Source organism: Pinus tabuliformis, chromosome 5_1, assembly GCF_031772625.1.
Source record: "Pinus tabuliformis cultivar Carrire ecotype Pingquan chromosome 5_1, CPIR1, whole genome shotgun sequence".
Taxonomy (NCBI): Eukaryota; Viridiplantae; Streptophyta; class Pinopsida; order Pinales; family Pinaceae; genus Pinus; species Pinus tabuliformis.
This window is the reverse complement of record NC_142305.1, coordinates 815,245,838-815,266,542: the sequence shown is the minus strand read 5'-3', so window position 1 is coordinate 815,266,542 and position 20,705 is coordinate 815,245,838. Positions and strand designations below refer to the sequence as shown.

Below are 20,705 nucleotides of genomic sequence, written 5' to 3'. Positions count from 1 at the left end.
TATATTAGTTTTCGTACGACAGTTTTCCAACTCTTCTGTAAGCATACATGTATCTATTTTGGAGTAAACATGCTACTATTCTGAACACTGAAGCTTATATAAGGGTACATTTTTCCTATTTTTAACATAAATCTTGTTTCTAAATTTCTTTTGGGATGTACTGCGATAATTTATCTGCATATGTGAAATGATATGAGATTATCTTTTGAGCCTGAATGGATACTTCTATTTTTTGTTCTGTTTGATGGCAATTTATCTTTAATTTTGGATGAACTAATTACTTATATTCCTATGCAGATAGCAGCCATGAGAGTAGGAAATAAGGAGCTTACTGGAACAATGAAGCGATTGACGATAGATGATGTTGATGTATGCATTCACACTCTGGCAGCTAGTGTCCACATTAAAGACAGTTATATTGTGTTGTCATCATTGTATTGGTTATGCTTTTTCTGCAAGTTGTCTTGACTCTTTCTTCTGCCTTAAATTGATTATCTACGAGTTATTGCATATGTTTCACTATGAAAATTAGGTGATTAGAAATTATTCTCCTAGAGTAAGCTGCCTGATGAAATTCAATTTATCCAATAAAATTGTTATGTTAATCTTGTCCTAATACATCCAATTTTCAGTAATTATAGCAACAGAGGACTAATATTTGAAAGTACCACAATAAACTTAGAAAGGGGCTTATATTTCATAATGGTAATTGAAATCTCAGTTGGAGGCTTTTGGCTATAAAAAACTGGTGTGGCATGCCTCATCCTATAATTAAAATCCAAACAATGGCATTGTATGTACTATGTTTGGCTGGGCTCTGATGTCCTTCCGGCTTTGCTTTAACAGAGAGTTCAAGAAGATATTCAAGATCTGGCTGGTTATAGCTCAGAGATGCAGGAGTCTTTGGTTGGAAGCTACACAGTGCCCGATCATTTGGATGAAGAAGAGCTAATGGGAGGTAATAGGTCCTTTACTGTTTGGAATGCATTACAGTGTTACTGACAGTTAAATCTTTGTATTAGTCTGATCTTCCATGCCTTTTGTGTCATGAAGTAATTGATATATCCCGCTTGTATTACCACTGAAACAGAGCTGGGTGGTTTGGAGAATGACATGCTCTCTGAAATTGACGAGGATCAAATGCCTGCATATTTGCAACCTGAGAAAGCAGCCGAGTTTGAAGCAGATTTGAAATCACCATCTGCATCTTTTGTACATGGAACTCCAACATCTCAGTCTGGCAGCCAGGTATGTTAAATCTCTGAAGCTTCTCAGGTCCCTTATTATTATCCATATGCCGTGTTAATTGTCTTCAACTTCAATACAGGATATATGTATCCAATGTTACGCAACTCAAATTGCGTATATCTGATAGCATATCTATATATCTAATTTGTTCTACTTCAAATGGAGCATAAATATTTATGCGTGTATGGAGGCATGTCATATATGAAATGTGGATGAAAAAGGGGTAGAAGTTTATCGTTTAGAAAGCCATGGCATCTGACCCACAATCCCATCAATCTTAAGATGTGTGCCAGATGGATAAATCTGAGGGTACAATAAGGCCTAAGGACCGGTGTACAAAATAATATTAAATGTAAAACACACACACACATATTACAAGTTATAGTTAAGTGTTTACAGATTGCAAAGCTATGGGGCATGTGAAAGACCTACAACTTTGACCTCCTTAATTATTGAATGACTACGACATGTCTAGGGACCTATGTTCGGGGAAATAATTCAATGCGAGTGTTTCCTTCCAGCCACATGCATTAGCTTGTGTAGGTGCCAGCCCCATGCTGAGCAATGAAATAAGAAAGGTGAATTTACTGACTATGGCTCTAGCTTTTCTTACTGACCTCAATTTCTAGATATCACAACCAATAAATTAGCACGGGAAACCATTCTTGCTACAACAATCCCACTCAACCAACCCCTCTTCCCCATCAGCCTATGCAACACAAGGAATTGGATCCCCTTTTCTGCTAAACCATCCCTCAGGGCTATCCCTCTTCCATCTAGTGCTTTGGTTTAGGCTGGTCAATAAATCTCTATGGTTGGGAACTAGGGAATTTCAACTATAACTTAATTTCCTCTTTTTCTCAATAATTATCCACGGATTCAGTCATGGTTTCCACATAGTTTAATGGTAGCAAACTATCACAGCATATCCGTTTGGCAGAATGCACTTTTTCCAACAGCAGTACACAAATGAGAGAATAAATGATTGACTCCAAAAAGGTTGAGTGTAATCCCATCCCCATGGCTTGCATGGACATCATACTTGCATGGGTTTCATAAGGAAAGAATATAGAAAGGCTTGGGAAATAGATACTTGTCAAGAACAGTAATATATTATTAATTCTTGACTCACCCTACTTCCTCATTTATTGGTTTATTGCACCCATGGTGCTCTTAGGAATTGCAACCCAAGTGCACCATACTATTGTATAATTATTATCCTATATTAATTCCAGAATAGTAAAATGGTAATTCAGTTTTCAGACTCACCACATACTTCGGCATTATGCTTATATGCTCATATGGGGTATTATATGCTCTAACGCCGCTTGATGGCTTCGCAGACATTCCAAATGATTTGATCCGCAAACATGCCTGGAATATGAACCTTTGTTGAGGTTGATAGTAAATTTTGAAAGTTGAGATTTGACAAATTTTTTTTCCCAACAGTGCTCCATGTAAAATACACCTGTGCAAGAGGACATTGTAGTTTTCTTGTCCTTCTATAGATATAACAAACCACTTGGCACAAAGGCTCTGATCTTGACAGGTTGGTTCAATCATCCCCATATGTATTATGTACCCAATCCTTTGGACTACAACAAAGATCCCAATTAATGTGATTGAAGCCCTTCTTCCCTTGTAGGCGAACTCAGAGAAAGTGTTGCTAGAGATTCTCTAGTGAAGGATAGGTTGTCTGAGAAGGGAGCCAAGGTGATGAGTAATAAGTATGGGCAGTAGTGAGGGCCTTATAACATATTTGGAACCTTGCTGCTAGACATTGGGTTATAGAGATCCATTTTTCCACTTTTATTGGCAATTTGCTGAAGCATGATGTTCCACAAGGGCTTCTGCAAAGCTTGGAATGTGAATGAAATCTCCATAAATTTATAGATCTGGTGGGCTGGAATCCAAAACAAGCGCTGGCAAGCAAGCTAATCTGGAATGGCTTTCCAAGACAATCATAACACTATGTTATGGTTGGTTGGAGCTTAAAGCCTTGGGCTTCATTAAAAATCTGGATGTAGTCCAGGGTGTTGTCCATTGATTCATTGTCCTCTAAAATGGTTGGAAAGAGACATCAACAAATGTCCATTGACCATTTGACCAATATTTTGCCCAGGGAGGGGAATACTCTTAATCAGACCTTGAGAGGTCCTATGTAGTATGGTGCATAAGGTATTCCTAACCTTCTGTGGCCATTGCATAAGGCATTGAAGCTGAGGGGCATGCTTATCTTATTGATTGAAAGATCTGAAGTCCCTCAAACTTGGTTCGATTAACAGACAAACATGTCAAAGTATTCTAGGCAGAAAGTGTCTCAACTGCAAAGCCCTTTCCCATGACACATTCTCATATGGTGTTCCTCTCAATGTTGACAACCAATTGTAACCAACACCATGAATCTAGGGGTTGTGTGATCTTGTAGAGACACTGTGAGTGTCATTGCTGGTATGAGAGGGAATTTGATCGGGAAATTGTTTGTTGTGAGTGTACAGGTTGAGCAAGAATATAAATCACTCTGCTTGGCTTTCCATAAAGGGCAAGTAGTGGTTGGGCTCTTCTTGCATGCCTTGCATCACGAGCTGGTATAGATTTCCTGAGGGATTGTATTCTAGAGAAAAAATGTTTAAGCTGTGTTTTAGTGCTTGAATGAAGGAAGTTCCATAGTTGATTGAAGGTTGAATAATGTACTGACTACTGGCAGTGTCTTATAGTGTCTGGGTTGGACAAGTCATGAGCGTTGTTGGTTGTATTAAGGTGATGTATGTCCATAGTTCGTTTCTTTAGCCTTTTGGCCTCATAACCCAAATTGGAGGAGTCATCTATGTTGGATGCTTAGGGAGGTGAACCACTCCTACACAACTAGTTACTTGGACCACTTATTATTTTAAAAAATATTTAATCTTTGTTTTACATGTCTATAATTTAGCTTTTTAAATTATTCCAAGATGAAGAAATCTATGCATGCATTATCTTTATATTTTACATCTATGATTCTATGCTGTCCATGATTATGTTTACATTTTGTTGTTGCATCTTTATCTCTGTAGTGGGCATGCAGAAATAGTGAACTTGACTGGTTAGTGGTTGAAATTTAAGATTCGATTCAGTGAGTATCCATTTGTTGGCTTGGAGGGCATGGGTGGGCATGCCACACTTATGGGCATGGAGGTTCTATGTACACCATGGTTGCAAATGATTGCTCTAACCCATACATAATCATGCCCTCTTTATTACTAATCTCCTAATTAATGTTGCAAATACTGTTTTGAGGAAGATATCAGAGAGGGCTCTAAAAGAAACTTATAAAAAATATTGAGGAAAGTATTAACAAAGCATAAACATGGACTTTTAAAACTTGGAAAATTTGGGAAATAGTGACAGCTTAAAAAAATTGAAAAAAATTGAAAAAATCTGAGAGATGTCCGAGAGATTTCAACACTACTCCTAATCATGATTTCCCTAATTCAGCTTCATGACCCCTTATCATAAAACTCTCAACCATGTGTTTTATTTATAATGCTTACATAAGATTTATGCACAAATACACAATATCGGAGAGTTATAGAGAAAAATTATTTTGATGTCCACAAGTGGCCAAAATAACAACACGTGACAACAGAAATGACTCTCTAGAGCATCATTGAAGCAATCTGGAACCTAGTTTAAGGAAATAAAGAATGGCAAAAAGAAAGAAGGGAGCTGGTAATAGGTATGGGGTGTTTGACTTAGTTAATAGATTCAAAGACCGTGTAGTGGGTACAAGATGATTTGACTTGATTTAAAATAAAATTTGCATTCAAATACAAAACACATATTTGATAAAAGAGTGGCAAGTGTAGAAAATGATCTCGTGACAGTGTGATTGATAACTGAATCAATTACTCCAACCAAGATAGATACTCGAGTCCTAGGGGAAAGAAAGGTTTTTAAGAGTTAAATGGCATGAAGGCAGCACAAACCTGCAAATCAAATTGAGTTATTCTACATAATCCAAATAGTGGTAGATTAAGTCCACTTGGAGTTTATTACCACACAATCTATCAGGACCTTAAGGAAGGGAAACCTAAGGGACAACTACTAGACTAAGTGACAACAACAGGACAATGAGCCATTGTTACCTTAGTTAAGGTCCCCTGCTTTTGTCTGACTTTCATTGATAGGAGGAGTCCCAGTAGGAAGGGAATCACTTAGGATGAATAGATCAATGATTTAGGTGTGAAGTGATTCCACAAAGCCCATTCAAGGGGAGACATAATAATGGTTTGATGCTTCAAAGAAGCTAAAAGCTCTCCAAGAAAATCTTTAAGATGAAGAGATCAAGACCTAGGGTTTTAGATATGATGATGGTAATCAACATTCTTAAGGTCAAGATTCTAGGAGATGAGGTAGGACCTCTCAAAGGAGCTATATGTGATGATTTTAATACTTCCAAAGACTTCTCTTCCTTGGAGAGACCTAGGAAATACTTGCGCTAGACCTACAGTTTTATGAATGATTGTGGGAAGAAATACATCCAAGGTACTCACTAGGTCAAGGCAAAGGAGGAGAAAGGGTTTCTTATGATTTATTCCACAATACTTTGCTCATACAACTCTGAAAGCAGTGTCCAAGGTGAGAGAACAAGACCTAGGTTTTCCCTCTTAAAGTAGCACCTATGGAAAGAGATTTTATGGATGAAACTCGGGGGATACCCACCAAACTTGGAGCATATGTAGCCTAGAATTTGAGACTGATGTTTGGACCCTCAGATTCTCGAAAAATCACCTCCCTAAAATTTCGCTGCAAGCCCTAGATTTTTCCCTAACTTTAAGGGACTGAAATTTAGGAGGAGGAAAGATGGAGAAAATAGTGGATCACCAAACCTCTTGGACCAGTGCCTAGTCCTTTGGGCTATGGAGTCCTAGATGCGTCAGATTGGCCAAAGTTGTCCTCAAGGAGGTCAAAAGTTGATGCCCTAGCTACCAACCTTCAACAATTACCTACTATTAAAATAGAGTTTCATGAAGAAAAATAACATTTCATCACTAGGAACATTCATTGCATTTTATATCACGAGTAACATATGCAAGACCCAATCAAATAGTTTCCAAAAAATTTCTTCAACAAAATCAGGGTACAATAACATTTACGTTAGTTGCAACAATTACATACATTAGACATTTTCAAGAGAAATTTCATCAACAAAAGAACTTACGAGATAATCATGCAATATATCCATCCATATTCAAAAAGTGGCTCCAAGACAAGATCAAAATTCAGCTCCAAATATCATAGTGCATCCAAGATACTCCAATAGCTTCCAAAGAAAAAGTGCGAGTTCTTTTACAAGAGAATAATCCAAGTGATGATGATGATGCTCTCACAAATGAGAGTCATCTTTATTTATATGACCCTCCTACTAATTTGAATTAGCCTAATAGCCCCTACAATCATAAAATAATGTTCAAATAACATGTCCTTGGTGGCAGGCCCACCAAGTAGCAAATAAAGTGAAAAAGCCATCCAAAAGTGAGTTGAAATGATGAAATCATGGTTTAGAAGGTCCGTTGGAAGGCAAGTTGAGTCCTCAAGGTGCCATAATGACGGAGAGGGTTCCATGAATGATGGACAAGGCGCTAGCCCCTTAATCTTTGAATAAATGATCAGGTGGTGCTCCAAAGTGGCTCTTGGGCACATGAAATGGTCTCATGGGACTCCTAATGAAAAATAAGCTTGTAGACTGCTCCAAGTGAGGGCACAGAAGAGAGTGCTTGCCCTCCCATGTATCAAGGATGAGACAAACCTCCTCTGGGCCTCAGATCAGCTGCCAAACCTTGTATATACTGCTAAGCTGACTGGGGGCATTGCTGGTCCAAGTGCATCATCTCGCATATAATGTGGGGCAATGAACAAGCTGCTAAAGGTATTATGGGTGCCCATAAGGTGGGACAATGTTATATCATGTGACAGAGTCCCATGGCTCTCAATGCATCCCCTACAGGTGTCAATATGATCCTATGGTGGGCTTGGGTCCCAGTTAAGTTGCCCACCCGTGATGAAACTGCTTGCCAATCTTGTATAAGATCCAATGCATCTCCTCACCCTCAGGTACAATAATTCGTTAGTGCATCTAAGTGAATCAAACATGTTTTTAAGGGCAGAGATGGGACTTCATAGTGGGGTTCCCTTTCACATTTGGGGATTTGAGCATGTAATGATGTTACCTTCCTAGGTAGGAGTGGGTAATAAACAACCCTATTAGGTGTTCCGAGCCCCTAAAGAGAAGGACATGTCCAAGGTACATCCTTCAAATGGTGGGTGTCATGTGGATAATGATGAGGTGGATGAGGACACAGGGATCTCAAGCAATGTTTTAAGACTCCGACTCCGACTCCGACTCGGCCGAGGATCGACTCCGACTCCGACTCCGAAACGGTAATGACTCGGCCGGCTCGATTTCAATGACTCGGTCATTGTAAAAAATACATTAAATATTTATTTTTTTTATTAAAAAACATAATTTTAAATATTTTAAACATAATTTTAAAGATTTTTATTCATGTTTCCAAACGCACAGCATTATAATATAGATGGAAGACAACATATGATCAAAGTAGGCTCATGAACCAATCCACTATATCAAAATGGTACCCAATGGCAATACATAGTCAACTGTCATACATGATCAAAGACTCAAAACAAAATACAAATAACCAAGGAGGCTAGAAATGGCCTCTACAACAAAAGTAAACTGTGATGGTGACCAGACTGCAATACTAGTTCTACTGGCTAGTAGCTACTGCCAGAGGAGCCAAGATCATCTCGACCAATCTCTGGATCATCATCATCAGAGTCAGACAAGGGGCCCCATGGCTCCTCATCATCATCATCATCTCCAACTGCAACTGTAGAAGTGGTACCAGTACCACTAGCAGGCTGTGCAGCAGATGCAAGCTGAGATAGAGTAGATATGCGGCTGCGCTTCTGTCGTGGCTGAGCAGAGGAAGCACCTACAACTGGAGTCTTTGCTGGCTGTGAGATTGAGGCTGGTGGATTGGGATCTGCATTCAACTGAACAGGCTGAATTTGAACAACATGTTCAAGTTCATCAAGATCCTCATCAGGATCAAACTCTGGTGGACGACTCTCCACTACCCAATCTGATGTTGGATCAATGTCTTCCAACACAATGGGATCTGAATCAGGTCTTTTGTTCAGCAATTGGTTTCGTCTGAGCCGAAGGTTGTATTGGACAAAAACTAGATCATTCAACCGTTTTTGATCCAAACGGTTTCTCTTCTTTGTGTGAATCCTCTCAAAGACAGACCAATTGCGCTCACACCCAGATGCACTGCAAGTTTGACTCAAAATACGAATTGCAAACCTTTGCAATTGAGGGCACTGGCCACCGAAGGCCTCCCACCATTGTGCTGCAAAAAACATAGGAGTGTAATGAATTATGAGTTAGATGAAGGCTGAAGCTCAACAAAATTACAAATTATATCTAACTTTCAAATTATAAATGATTTAACAAACTTTAATAAAAAAAGTAAAACTGTAAAACCATTAAGAAATTGAAAATTGAAATTTTTGTTTACCTGGCTCATCTGCTTCTCTTGCAATCTTTGCTAGGTTCTTCCCAAAGGTACCTGTTGCATTGCTGAAGGATGTGACCTTTTGATGTATCTCCAGCTGATCAGACTCCGATGGGATCATGCGTTCAATGCAATCAACCAGTCCATCTCTGACCTCCCCCCTCAAAGCTCCTGACTCCTTAGCTTTATAATGATACCGTGGGTTCAAAAAATACCCAGCTGCATGTATAGGGCGATGGAGTTGATTGTTCCATCTTTCATCAATGATTGCCCAAATGGGCCCATACTTTGCCACTCTATCCTTGTATGCTGTCTTTATTTGCTCCTTTGCTTGATCCATAGCCTCATAAATGAAGCCCATAGCCAACCTTTCCCCATCCACCAACCGCAACACCTTAACTAGTGGCTCAGCAAGCTTCACAATCTCTGCTGCCTTTCTCCAAAAAGTTTCTTCATGGACTTTCCTTTTCAATTTTTTGCCTTCTGGTTTGTTAGACCAATTGCTTTGATTCCATTCATCACTGGAAAACATCTTTTGCAAGTTTCTATGTTGGGAAAGCATAGATTGCAATGTCAAAAAATGTGTAGCAAATCTAGTGATGGCAGGCCTAATAATATCCTTGCCTCCAGTGTGTTTCCTCATGAGACTCAAAACCAGTGTATGATTGTAGATAAATTTTGTTATGCTTTTGGCATGATCTACAGTGTTTCTGACCCAATCTAATTTTCCAATATCCTCAAGCATGAGGTCTATGCAATGTGCAGCGCATGGGGTCCAAAATATGGTCTTGTGTTTTTCCTCTAACAGTTTACCAGCAAGAACATAGTTAGAGGCATTATCTGTGATGATTTGAACAACATTAGCCACCCCCACCTCCTCAATAACCTGATCCGATAGCTGAAACAACAAGTGGCCATCTTTTACCTTATCAGATGCATCAACTGATTTTAAAAACATGGTTCCCTGTGGGCAGAAGACAAGAAAGTTTATGATGGTACGGTTTCTTTGATCAGTCCATCCATCTGACATGATGGTACACCCTGTTCTTGCCCATGAGTCCCTGAACTCTTGCAAATACTCATTAATGGATTGAATTTCTTTTTGCAAACGAAACCCCCTTAGCTCTTGCATAGTAGGGCCTTTGAAGCCTTTTCCAGCAGCATGTATGGCATCAAACATAGGCTCATAATATGGTGAACGAGCAGCATTAAAGGGGATATCAGCATCATACCACCATCTAGCTATGTAGTCACAAGCAGTCTCCCTCAGTTCTTTCTTCCAATGGTCATCTAAAGTGGGCTGAATTTGACCTTTACTAACTTCAGGACCATGTGCATCTGATGGAGAGGAGGGAGTGAAATAACTTTTGATAGTCACATCACCCTTTGTCAAATTCATTCTACCCTTTCCCTTATCTTGAACAGAACCAAAAGAGGGAGGAACATAACGGAAAGGGTTGGATGCCTCAGTTTGAGGGATAGAGGAAGAACCCTCAAAATCATAGTGGGGGTTGGTAGCCATCATTTTTTGTATCTCCCTCTTCCTCCCAATTTCAGCCTGTATCTCTTTTTGCCTAGCCTTATCTTCTTTAAATTTCTCAAAGCTGGCCAACAAATTCTTTCTAATCTCCCCAATTTCTGATGAGGTACATGGGGTAATTTGGCCTCTAATCCCTGCCAAGTGTTGTTTCAGCCTATTAATGCCCCCAGGACCTTCCTTAATTTTCCTATGGCAAAATTTGCAATGCATCTGATTATCAACCATTTCAACATATGCCCAAGCAGGATCTTTTGCTCTAGGTGCCATTTTTTGACTAGGAAAACAATCTGAAAATGAAAAAAAATAAAATTGATTCAATGTTCATTTATTTGACAAAAAACACTCTCTAAGCTTTCTTGATATGCACCTAAAATTTACTAAGCAAAAACAGATTTATAGAGGTGGAAAAAAATACCTCCAGGCACAAACTGCCTCCTCAAGCTTGTTCCAAGAATCAGCTCCTCAATGCTGCTCCAAATGGCTGCCCAAGAAGCTCCTCACTCCAGCTACAATGCTCCTCCAAGACTCCTCACTGCTGCTCCAAAACAAGCTCAAGAACTGCTCACTAATTCTCAAAGAAGACTCTCACTCAAATGCATAAGACTGCTGTGAGTGAATGAGAGCATTTGGGTGTCTTAAATAGGGTTTGGGAGGGGGAAATGGACCCCAAAAGCATTTAACAAATTACTATTACCCTTTGGAATCCATAAACTGCATTTAACTTTGTCAAAAATTACCAAAAAAGTGAATTTTTTTTATCATTTACGCTGCCCAGCCATCCCAACAGTGACTCGGCCGAGTCATAACGGACCCGGCCGGGTTGACCGAGTCACATATGACTCGGCCGAGTCATTGGATGACTCGGTCGAGTCATATGTGACTCGGTCAACCGGATCGGTTAGCTCGCCGAGTCACTCTCCAGGCCATTGACTCGGTTCGACTCGGTCGAGTCGGAGTCGATTCGGCCGTTTTGTAAAACAGTGATCTCAAGGCCAAATGCCATGGGCTCAAGGGTGCTAATGGTAAGGGATGTCCACATATTTGGGTGTATGAATGTGGGAGGGAGCAATCATGGTACATGACTTACCCTGACCTTTGTTTTTCCACCCTTCTTCATTTCCCTTTTGCCTTTTATTGAATTTTCCTTTATTTTACTGCTTGGGGCAACAGGGAATGAGAGCATGATGTGTATGATATAGCTTTTGTGGAAAAAGTCATGATAAAATCGTGATAACATTGGGAACTCGCGATTTTTTACTCGCCGATTTTATTGGCCAAGTTTTTCACGATTTTTTCAAAAATGAAAAACTCGGGATTTAATCCTAAAACTTGAGAGTTGATCCAAAAATTGGTGAGTGAGGTGTTGGGCTGTGTACAAATTAGGAAAAGGCTGATTTTTCCACTCATTTTGCACTCTAACCTTTGTGATTTGTGCCTATGGAGAGAGGAGGTGTTTGTCACTGCCTAAGAGGAGGAGATTTACCTGATTGTGGGTGAGACAACTTCAAAAAACCCCTGATGTGGAAGCCATCTCATTGGACCATATTGACACCACTACTGCATGGAGGGTTGAGATTGAGAGGCCTATCATGGACTTAGCCCTTCATTGGTTAGAGGTGAATCCAAAGGCACTAGAGCCGGAGGAGGTAGCAGTTGCAGGGGAGGGAAAGGTAGAGGAGCCTGGAGGAGGAGGAGGACGAGCAGGAGGCGGAGGAGTAGGAATAGGAGGCGGAGGCGGAGGAGGAGGAGGAGGAGGAGGAGGAGGTGACACCATCTAGGATAGCCAACAACAAAGGACAAAGGTGACCTCCTATTTTTGCTTCTAGAGGGCGACACATACATAGTCCATTTGGAGCCCAAGGGGCAGGGCCTTCTTCCTCTCAAAGAAAAGGCAAAGCCATTCCCTATTCCTGTAAAAGGGGCAGAGGAACTCAATGATTGATTAGTTTATGACATGTAGATGACTCATGATATACATTTATTATTGATATTTGACTCTTGAGACTGAGTAAAGACTTGAGATTCTGGACTTGATTCAATATTGATACGTGATGTAGCACTAGACTTCTTATACATCTTGTATATTAGCTTTCTTTTCATATTTATGTGGCAATGCATTTATCTGATGTTGTGGATACTTTAGATGCTAAAAAAAAAAAAACGAATACTTTTGTACTTTTTAAATTTGCCGAGCTTTTGCTGATTTTTTCAAAAGCCTCCAGACTTTAATGAATTTTTCAATTTCTAGACCCTTGCGGATTTATTCCCAAGGTTGACTTTTCCACTTTGGATATAACAATGATTACCCCCCCCTTAAGGTGGGGCTGTTCATCGCCCACCAGGGGTTGGGGCATGCATGGGTTCCTTAATGATGTAGGGGGCACTCATAGGGGTCCTAGGAACCAGGGTGATGGCCATAATGATAAGGGGTAAAGCTCATGTTTGACTTTTGCCCACGCCCCAAATTTTATTGTCCTGACCATCTTTTGCATTTTGTGGTATTATTTCCTTTGTATGTGGCCATAATCCATATTATGCTTTTGTCTTTTTTTTAGCGGCATCAACCTATAGGGCATCATTCCATGCCCGACCCAGACATGTGGACAAGGGGAGGGGGAAGTACTAGAGCCTTGCAGACCTAGTGGTAATGTGGCCCTAAAGAGGGAAGATGATGAAATAGGGCATGTAATGTGTGGAGGGGAGTGGAAAATGTGGAATGGGAAAACAAGACCATGCTACCAAAATTGAGATTTCTTAAGTAATGCCCATCCTGAAGCTATAAGCTAGTAGGGGAGATCCCATGGGACTAGGGGTTGAGGATTAACCCCCCATTTAAGGTAAGGGAACTAGATTACAGTTGAAACCATCCCTTCTTCCAAGTCACCCAATAATCCATACCCAAGTTTGCCCAAGAAAAACAAGCATAAGCACCCGATCGCACAATGAAAGACAAACCTTTAGGATTGGATCACCCACCTTCAAACATATGCTCAGTAGATGGGTGGGGGGACATATGATTGGCTCAGCGAGCGGAGATCAACTGGCACAATATCGGCTACAGTAGTGGCTGTTGAGGCTGTCGGCTGAAGACAAATCTTGGAGAAAAATTTCTCCTATGGGGGCTGAAGACAAATCTAGGAGAAAAATTTCTCCTATGGGGTCACCCACTGGTGGTGGGTAACTGAGTTATTAGTAGCCAAGCAACTACTGAAATGTAGTAACAATAGACAAAGAGGGGAGATTGCTGAGTAATGCTTGAACTTGTATTGGTGATTGAGTTCATTGTCGTAATCACATTGCTCAAAAATTTGTATGCATAAGAATAACGGGGAAAGGAATTTCCTAGGCCAACCGATTTGATAGGAATAGATCACAAGTTGATCATCAGATCCTGTCTTACTGTGAGAAGTCTTCAGTGATTGATCTATTGACAATTATTAGCATAACTAATGCTACGTCTATAGTATTATTGAGTGACGGTTAGAATAATAAGAAATAAAGTTAATGTTTATAGCAAGGTATCTTTTTAGAAGTGTCTTAAATTTAAGGGATCAAGCCCCATACACAAAAGAAAGATTCTGACAAGCTTTTGAAGTTGAGGAAATTAATTATGCAAGTTAAAACCTTTGAACGAATTCAAATTTAATTGAATCTTGATGCATAATCAGCGATTGTATTGTAAAAGTCTGCTAATTATGAAATCGATCATCCTTGAACTATAACCAGTTTGACAGTCGACTTAATGTTAGAGATATGTTATTTTGCAGAAATGACATTTGAGCCTTTGGAGAAGTTCGAATCACTATGAATGAGTATATTGAGAGTGTTTGAGTGTCTTCCAAATCTGCAGTCGAATTGAATCTTATTATTCATCAGCTGATTCTAAACAAGGGGTCAAGTAAGGAACAAAGCAGTAAATAAATATGGGTAGGTTCAACATCATTTTCATTTGTTGGCTGAGCATCAACAAGGTCTAAGTGCATATATTATTAGCATGGGAACTTGAAAGGGTCTTTAGTTAGATTGGACACATGCTGTCATCTCAAGACCAACATGGATCCATCTTAACCCCAGATCTATTAAGTACTGAGAGGGATTAAAGACAATCTATGTGCAACCTTCTTGGTGTTTAAAATATTCAGAGTGAAGATGGATACGTGGTTTATTTATTTATTTGCCTGTTTTTAATTTTATGTGTGACCTTTTTGGTATGTTCGCTTTCTTTTCAATTTGCTATTGGAGGCCATTTTCTTACATTTTAGTTTTAGTTTATGCAGATTATCCACATTTCACATCCATACTGAAATGTAAAAACACCTCATTTCTCTTGGGTGCAATTAAGCTATGAACTTTCATATTAAGTAGACATTCAAAGTAGCAAAATTGTATATGTGCAGTTGGGAAAATATAAATATTGAAATCTCTATTCCAGGCTCCTAACAGCCTTGGTAAATTAATTCATTATGATTTCCTTACTGAAATTAATTCAGATTTGAATTTTTCAGCTCATTGAATAAAATACACTTGCTGAAGATTTAATTGGAAATAAAAAAATCAGCAAGCTACAGGAAACCAATCTCCAAAATACACACATAAATTTTTGCCCTTCAAATATTAACTTTTCATTAAAATTACTCCAAGCTTACAAGAGCTCCCAAATTGGGAAAATAGCCCACAGAAAAAAAAATTACAGCCAAACCTGTTTGTTCTAGTGCACTTTACAGCAAAAAACCCTCCAAAACCTGTACGGCCCCTGCCAAAACCTGTTGTAAAAACCCTCCTGCTGCTGCTGAAATCTGTCTCAGAAACTTGTATAGCCCCTTAAATTTTTGAGACATTTTCACACTTTTTCGTCTTTTCTCCTATGGGCTTCTACACTGAGTGAAAATCCTTTATCACTCTCTCACTTGTGTTTTTCTAACACTTTCTGTGTCTTTCCCTTTCACTTTTCTTTCTTTTATAATATTGAGTTGATGACCTAAGTCTTCATAACCCTAATCTCTCAATGAGATTGATGGTTGAAATTAAATCCCAATCAACGGTAGAGAGTATATCTAAATAACTAGTGTAAATACTCTACATTTTATTAGACATTAATCAGCTTACTACTAAAATATTCTTCATTTTAATAATTAACTTTAATTAAAATGACTTACGAAATAGAAAAAGCCTTTTTGGATGACTTCCACACGTTTGACATTAGGCTTGTGCAGAAGTTCCCATCCGATGCTACAAACATCAACAATAAACATGTTCATTTTAATTATTAAACTATATAATTATTATTCTTTTTTTCTTTCTGAAACGAAAACTGGCAGATTTTATATTATTAAAAGCTGATGCAAGGTTAGCAGTGATAATACATATAATTCATGTCCATAGATTTTAACCAAAAAAAGATAGCTCCTTGCCTACCAGATACACAATGTACATATGAATTTGCACAAAAAGTCCCAGTTCTTGCTGCAGCTATATATTCTATAAATGACTCCTAGTATACTAATACTTTAAAAAACATAATACTGATTCACTGAATATAACACATGACGATTGGCAACCTCACCCAGGCCAACATTTGATGGTACCAAGTCTTGCTTTCCGATCTCCATATCTTTGACCAGCTGGTGCACTGTTTCTTCTTACCTTAGCTCCTCATGGGCTGAGTGAGCTGAGCTAACTGACATTCGTTGGTTTGAAGCCTCTGACTGGGCTCCCTTAGATTCAAAACCATATTTCTCAGCATGCTACACTTTGCTTACAAGGTGGCTATCTGCTCTTTCTGTTGCACTAATGTTCCTATAATTGAGGCAAATTGAGATACAGCTTGATGCTTATCATGTACCTTTGCAATGACTGAGAAGAGGGAGGACCTGTTACATTGAATTTGCTCCTCATGATTCCATAGCACCCTTCTTACTTCTTGTATCTCTCTGTAATCCATTAAAACAGAACTAGGACCAGACCCACAAACAAATAGAGAAACATGTTACTAGACAAAGCCAAGCATTCTGTTGATACAATCTCTTTCAAGGACTACCAAGCTAGAGTGAGTCTTTTGGGGTTTGAAGATGCGAGGCAACCCCTCTATATTTGGAATGAAAGCACAGGAAACCCGGGAGTACTTCCCCACACTTTGTGGATGCTAAACCAGGTAAACCATTGGCCCTGATTTCGGGGTCTCGCCCCAAGAGAATCCAACATGATCAACAACAATATCAAGGAACTTCACATCTCTCTCTATATATATTTTCCAAACCCCAAAATCATCTTCAATTTTTATTTCAGACCCCGAAATCAGCCTCAATTGACATCTGGATATATATTTATGACAGTAGCATATGTTGAGGAGCTTTCTCAACCCAGTTATATATATATATTTATATATATTCCAAACCCCAAAATCATCTTCAATTTTTATTCCAGACCCCGAAATCATCATCAATTTTGACATCCTGATATATATTTATGACAGTAGCAGATGTTGAGGAGCTTTCTCAACCCAGTTTTTTATAAATTTTCTTGGTGATCAAACTATACATGAATTTTTTGTACCTTCAACAACCATTTTTCTTTTTCTTTATTAGACAATGGAACGGGAAGAAAATAATCTGATTCCCATTGCATTTGTTGTGGGCTGTCTCATCAAACTACTCATATTGTTGTTACTGATAGAAACTTGTGTTTTGTGCAGGGTATAAATGAGCAGGATCTTCCTACAACGCCCAAAGTTTCCTCCATAAAGTTATAATTCACGTGGAGACTATTTTGTAGTAATTGTAATAATTGCAACGAGTGATTCTTATTACAAACTATTTTGTATATCAAAACTTTCATAATGTTTAATATGCCGGTATTGTAAATAAGTTAAATTAGAAAGAATGCATGATTGCATAATTTCTTCTTAAAGGAAATTAAGTTAGAAAGAAATGTCATATTATAGTTTTCCCCCATAGTTGTAATTATTTTCTGCCTTCGATGCATTCATTTCTAATTATTTTGTGACTTAATATTTAAGTTGATTTAATCGCATTATGTCTTCCATGCATTCACTCTCTTGGCGTTAAAGTTAAAAGCTAAAAAATGAAATTATGGTTGATGCATTTCAAACAGTAAGGCAGATGGGCTTGCTATATGCTGTTAAGCTCTGAACACATATTTTATCTCACAGAATAAATTTTGACGATTGTAAGAAATCTGGAGGCGTAAGAATAAGGCTTGACAATGTTTAGAATACATATTTGTTCATGAAAAGCTATTATGAAACGCGACCAAATAATCTTTAGAAACTGTATTTGTACTACCATTATATAGCATGCCACACTTCATATAATTTTATGATTCGTTATTTAGCATTTCCTGTGCATGAGTATTTAAAAAACATCAAATGGCCGAACTTTCAAGTGGATTCACATACTTAAAAACATCAAATGGACGAACTTTCGAGTGGATTCACATATACTTAAAATGGCGTTTTAAATTTATCAACATCTTCAGCAATTTTGTTATTTAATGATGTAAGTTTTATCGATTTGATTTGATCATTGAAGTCGATAGAGGAGAATCCCATGCCCTGTAGATTTCATTCGATCATTCAAGTTCATTCACGTCCAAAGAGAGTAGTAAATTGGGTATGTACAATGTTATAAAGAGTATGTTGGTATACATATTTTACATATAGAGAAAAATAAGAGTAAAAAATTGCAAAGAATAAATGAAGTATAATATTTAGAAAATTTATCATAGAGCAAGGACATTGATTTTGTCTCACAAGAAATTCGTGGGTTGCATACAGGGTTTACAATTACATGTAGTTATACAATTTTTTGGCTTGCATTTGAAGAATGTGAAAGTCAAATGTTTTGAAATTGCCCTATTGTTTAAAAGAGGTAGTTGTTTTTTTTTCTAAAAATGTATTATTGTCACAAATCCAATGATCTCTATCTCAGCGACAATTTGCTTGATACCCTGCGCAAACCCGTTTCATCATCTTTTCTGCAATCCAAGAGAAGCCAAACTCCACTATAGCTTCTCTAATAGCATTGGTTTGTGAAAATGTTTGCCTAGTTTTTTGAGTATGAACTTTTTAAAGATCTACTTCATCTCCATCAATAACATGTCTTACAAAATGGTATTTAATATCTATTTGCTTAATCTTGTTATGAGAAGTTTGATTAACAACGAAATGTTTATCACTTTGACTATCACATAATATATTTACATTGTTCTATTTGTTTCCAAACTGTTGACACTTGATCATTGGGATTGGGTGAACACTTGTAAATAATGTAAATAGTAAGTAATGAAAAATAAAAAGCCATCGGGAGGTGAAGCCCAAGAGTCACTCCGTCATGTATATAACCATGAGTAATCTTAATGAATAAACACAATTCATTTGAGGAGTTGCTTCTTGGCCTGACATGGTTTTAGAGCCAGCACCCAAATTTAGCTTTATGCTCTTGTTATTTTCCTGCTCACTAGGAGTTGTCCCAGCTCTGTCTTCTGCTTAATGCATATGTTTTTTTGCTCTTGCTCAATTCTCATTTCAGATAGGCTTAGATTTTGCATATCTACACAGACCGGTGAGCGTCAAGGATATACTGCGCGGCTGCTAGACATCATAATAGACTTCAACAATGTTAGCGCTGATGGGGATGAGATTATCTTAGCAAACAACGCTCTTGCGTGAATGGTATGCCAAATTTTTTATGAGTGTTGCATGCGTTATTGTGTTGCTGTGACTGTTATACTGGTTGTTGGAGGTTACACCATTGTATTACTGTAAATCATACCTCCCATCGCTTACCAACCACCATACGTCACTGCTTGTCTTTTGCGCTGATAGTAGTTGGCCCAGCGGAAGCGTGGACTCCCATACATTGGGTCTACAGTGTTAAGTTGAACCTCGCCTCATTGCGTAGCAGAGCCACACCACTCCTTCCTCCATACCACATTGTCTGTCGACATACCTCCCTCCCCTGACATACTTGTCACCATCGTCTCGACTCCTCCAATACCGCTTTGGTACCACCTCCTTCCCATACTCCATTCATAACGTTGCCTCCCATTTCATGGCTTTGAATGATATCTCACACACTGGTTTTATGTACATATACCAGAACTGCCACTGGTTTAATCCCACACACAGGTACATATATTATGCTCTCACTTATGTTATATAACGTTGTCATACTTGCGCTCCCACAATCATACTACTTAGGTTATAATACCTCCTATGATATTACGTTGAATACCTATGGTTATAATACCTCCCACAGTCATTTACTTCCTGCATAATTAACGTTATAATACATATAACGTTGCACTATTGCATAATACATATATTGTCGCTCTTAATACACTTACCTTACCCCAAACACTCCCTCCCCCACATACTCTCTCCCCCAAATATACCCTCCCCCAACTATACCTCGGCTTCAAATATATTAGAATTGTATTTTTACCACTAGGAGTGCGAATTTATACATTGGCAGCAGAAGTATTTTTTTACAATACACAGATTTTAAAATGCACTAATTGATATCTATTGTGGGAGTGGTTCTCAACGGGAAGGAGAACTATCTTGAGTGGTCTTGGAAGATCAAACACACTCATTTTCAATGAACTGTGGAAAGGAGTTTGTGTAGGAGAAAGATACAATGAATCGGCAAAGCCTACCTCAGACAAGGAATTCACCATTTGGGAAAACAAGAAAAACAAGGCCTATGCCTTGATTGCAGCATCTGTAAATGAAGAGGTGAGTCGCAATATTTCACCATTTTCAAATGCTTTTGAAGCCTTACAGAAGTGGAAGGAACTATATGATTCACACTCTGCGCTTGAAGTTGTCCAATTGATGATTAAATTGTTCAATCTTGAATTACAAAATGATGATCCTCTTGCTCTTGCATCAGAAGTAAAATCTAGTATGCATGATATCAAAGTCACTAATGTTGAACTAGACATTCCTCTGATAACTTTTGTCAAGGCACTTTATCCCACTTATTCAAATTATCTTGAGTCATTGCAAGCAAATGGAAACCTCAAAGAAATTGCCTTTGACTCCCTTGTAAATAAATTTGCTGAGAGAGAAAGATTTTGGTAAGAAGACAACTCAGTGTTTTGAAAAAGCCGTGTGTCTTGCACATAGAGAAAAGAATCATGCTCAAGATTCTTCCAGAGGAAGAGGTGGTCGAAAAGGAAGAGGAAGAAGAAATTTCAGAGGCAAGGGGGTAGACACTCTCAAGGAGAAAAGTCTGATCTTCATTGCATACGTTGCAATAGAGATGGATCACATGATGCATCCACATGCAAGTTGCTTTGGGACAAAATTGAGCAGG

At 38.5% G+C, this 20,705-nt stretch overlaps 1 protein-coding gene across 1 annotated transcript in view; it reads left to right on the top strand.

Moving 5' to 3' along the window:
• LOC149167411 (vacuolar protein sorting-associated protein 60.1-like) overlaps positions 1-17,413 on the top strand; it is a 96,619-nt gene extending 79,206 nt beyond the window's left edge. Inside the window, exons 4-7 of the mRNA XM_089431534.1 lie at positions 298-369; positions 847-958; positions 1,091-1,248; positions 17,060-17,413. Coding sequence (XP_089287660.1) covers positions 298-369; positions 847-958; positions 1,091-1,248; positions 17,060-17,116 — 399 coding nt within the window. The 3' untranslated portion in view covers positions 17,117-17,413. The remainder of the gene's footprint in view (positions 1-297; positions 370-846; positions 959-1,090; positions 1,249-17,059) is intronic.
• The last annotated feature ends 3,292 nt before the right edge of the window (positions 17,414-20,705 follow it).